At 34.1% G+C, this 1,284-nt stretch overlaps 1 protein-coding gene across 1 annotated transcript in view; it reads right to left on the bottom strand.

The window, feature by feature from the left end:
- Positions 1-239: 239 nt before the first annotated feature.
- The window catches only part of LOC107676441 (39S ribosomal protein L22, mitochondrial-like), a 4,431-nt gene continuing 3,386 nt past the window's right edge, over positions 240-1,284 (bottom strand). Inside the window, exons 5-6 of the mRNA XM_016470985.1 lie at positions 967-1,034; positions 240-314 (exon numbers count right to left, since the gene is read on the bottom strand). Coding sequence (XP_016326471.1) covers positions 311-314; positions 967-1,034 — 72 coding nt within the window. The 3' untranslated portion in view covers positions 240-310. The remainder of the gene's footprint in view (positions 315-966; positions 1,035-1,284) is intronic.

The following is a 1,284-nucleotide window of genomic DNA, read 5'->3' as shown; positions in this document are numbered from 1 at the left end:
CATGTCATTTCACTATAAAACAAGAGCTGTGCTTGGTGTGATTTCTTTATTCTTCAGTTATTATTTACATGAGCACATTAACAAAACATCAAGAGTCTTTTTAAACTATAGCGAATGAATAATTGCTCGGTTCCTTAGTTGCTCCACATACTCCTTGGCCTGGTCGAATACTGTCTTCTGCTCGACTTTGGGCGGGACCCCTTCAACGAGCTTTACAAAGTAGTGGCAGTGCACTTTGTCCATGATGCCAAACATGCCATGTCCATGATAACGAATACGCTTTCGATATTTTCCCATGGCAGAGAATGATTCAGCTGTTGAAGTCAGACCAAAGAAAATATAATTCAAATGTTACAATTAATGGTCTACATTGAAGTCCAAGAGCCATGTTTATTAAATGACATTAAAGAAAAATACATTAGCCAAAATTAAATACAAAAGAAGCATCCATAACATATAACACATAAAATATTGCCTTTTCATGCAATAAATATAGATTTATTTTGTGTCTTAAACAAAACCACCATTTTTTTCTCCTTAAAATGTTTTTTTTTTTTTTTTTTTTACGGAGTCTCAAAAGATATCTATCATTCAAGACTTTTGAATTCTAAACTGGCTAGCTTGCAAACACAAAGTATTTGGTTTGAGAAACTTTTTTTCTCTCTAGTGTCTCAAAAAGCAAATTATTTTTGGATTACTGAAATGTTTAAACCCCATGGACTGTTTAAACTCCAACGGCACCATGAGGGGGCATTTGCAGGCTATGCCCCTCCAAATAAGTTATTGTGCCTCCCACCACTCACTATTTCAACCGAGGGGGACCAGAGCTGGCTGACAAAAAAGAGATGCTTATTAAAGGCTAACTTTATTTTAATGCACAAATAAGAAAACATAACTCCACAAAAAAAAAAGAACAAAAAAGTACTAATAATTTTCATGTTAATGTTTGGTATGGATGAGACTTACCAATATATAGATTTGATGTATTCAACATTGTGATTCCTGACCCCCATGTCCTGAGCTTCCAAGAGAACCTTTAACACAAATAGATAAATAAAACTCAGTATAGCTTTCGAAACACACTTTAGATATTGTGTGATACTGTACAGTCATGGCCAAAAGTTTTGGCAGTGACAAATTTTGTGTTTTGCAAAGTTTGCTGCTTAAGCTGTTGTGGTGTTCATTCACATTTTTTCTAGATTATTGTGTAAAGTGATCAGATGCATTTTAAATAATTGCTAAAAGCTTCATTGGCCAAAAAATGAACTTTTCACAAAAAAGCGA

The sequence above is a fragment of the Sinocyclocheilus anshuiensis genome, unplaced genomic scaffold (genome assembly GCF_001515605.1).
Source record: "Sinocyclocheilus anshuiensis isolate Anshui unplaced genomic scaffold, SAMN03320099.WGS_v1.1 scaffold16, whole genome shotgun sequence".
Taxonomy (NCBI): Eukaryota; Metazoa; Chordata; class Actinopteri; order Cypriniformes; family Cyprinidae; genus Sinocyclocheilus; species Sinocyclocheilus anshuiensis.
The sequence above is the reverse complement of the archived record's forward strand: the minus strand, read 5'-3'. Positions and strand labels throughout refer to the sequence as shown.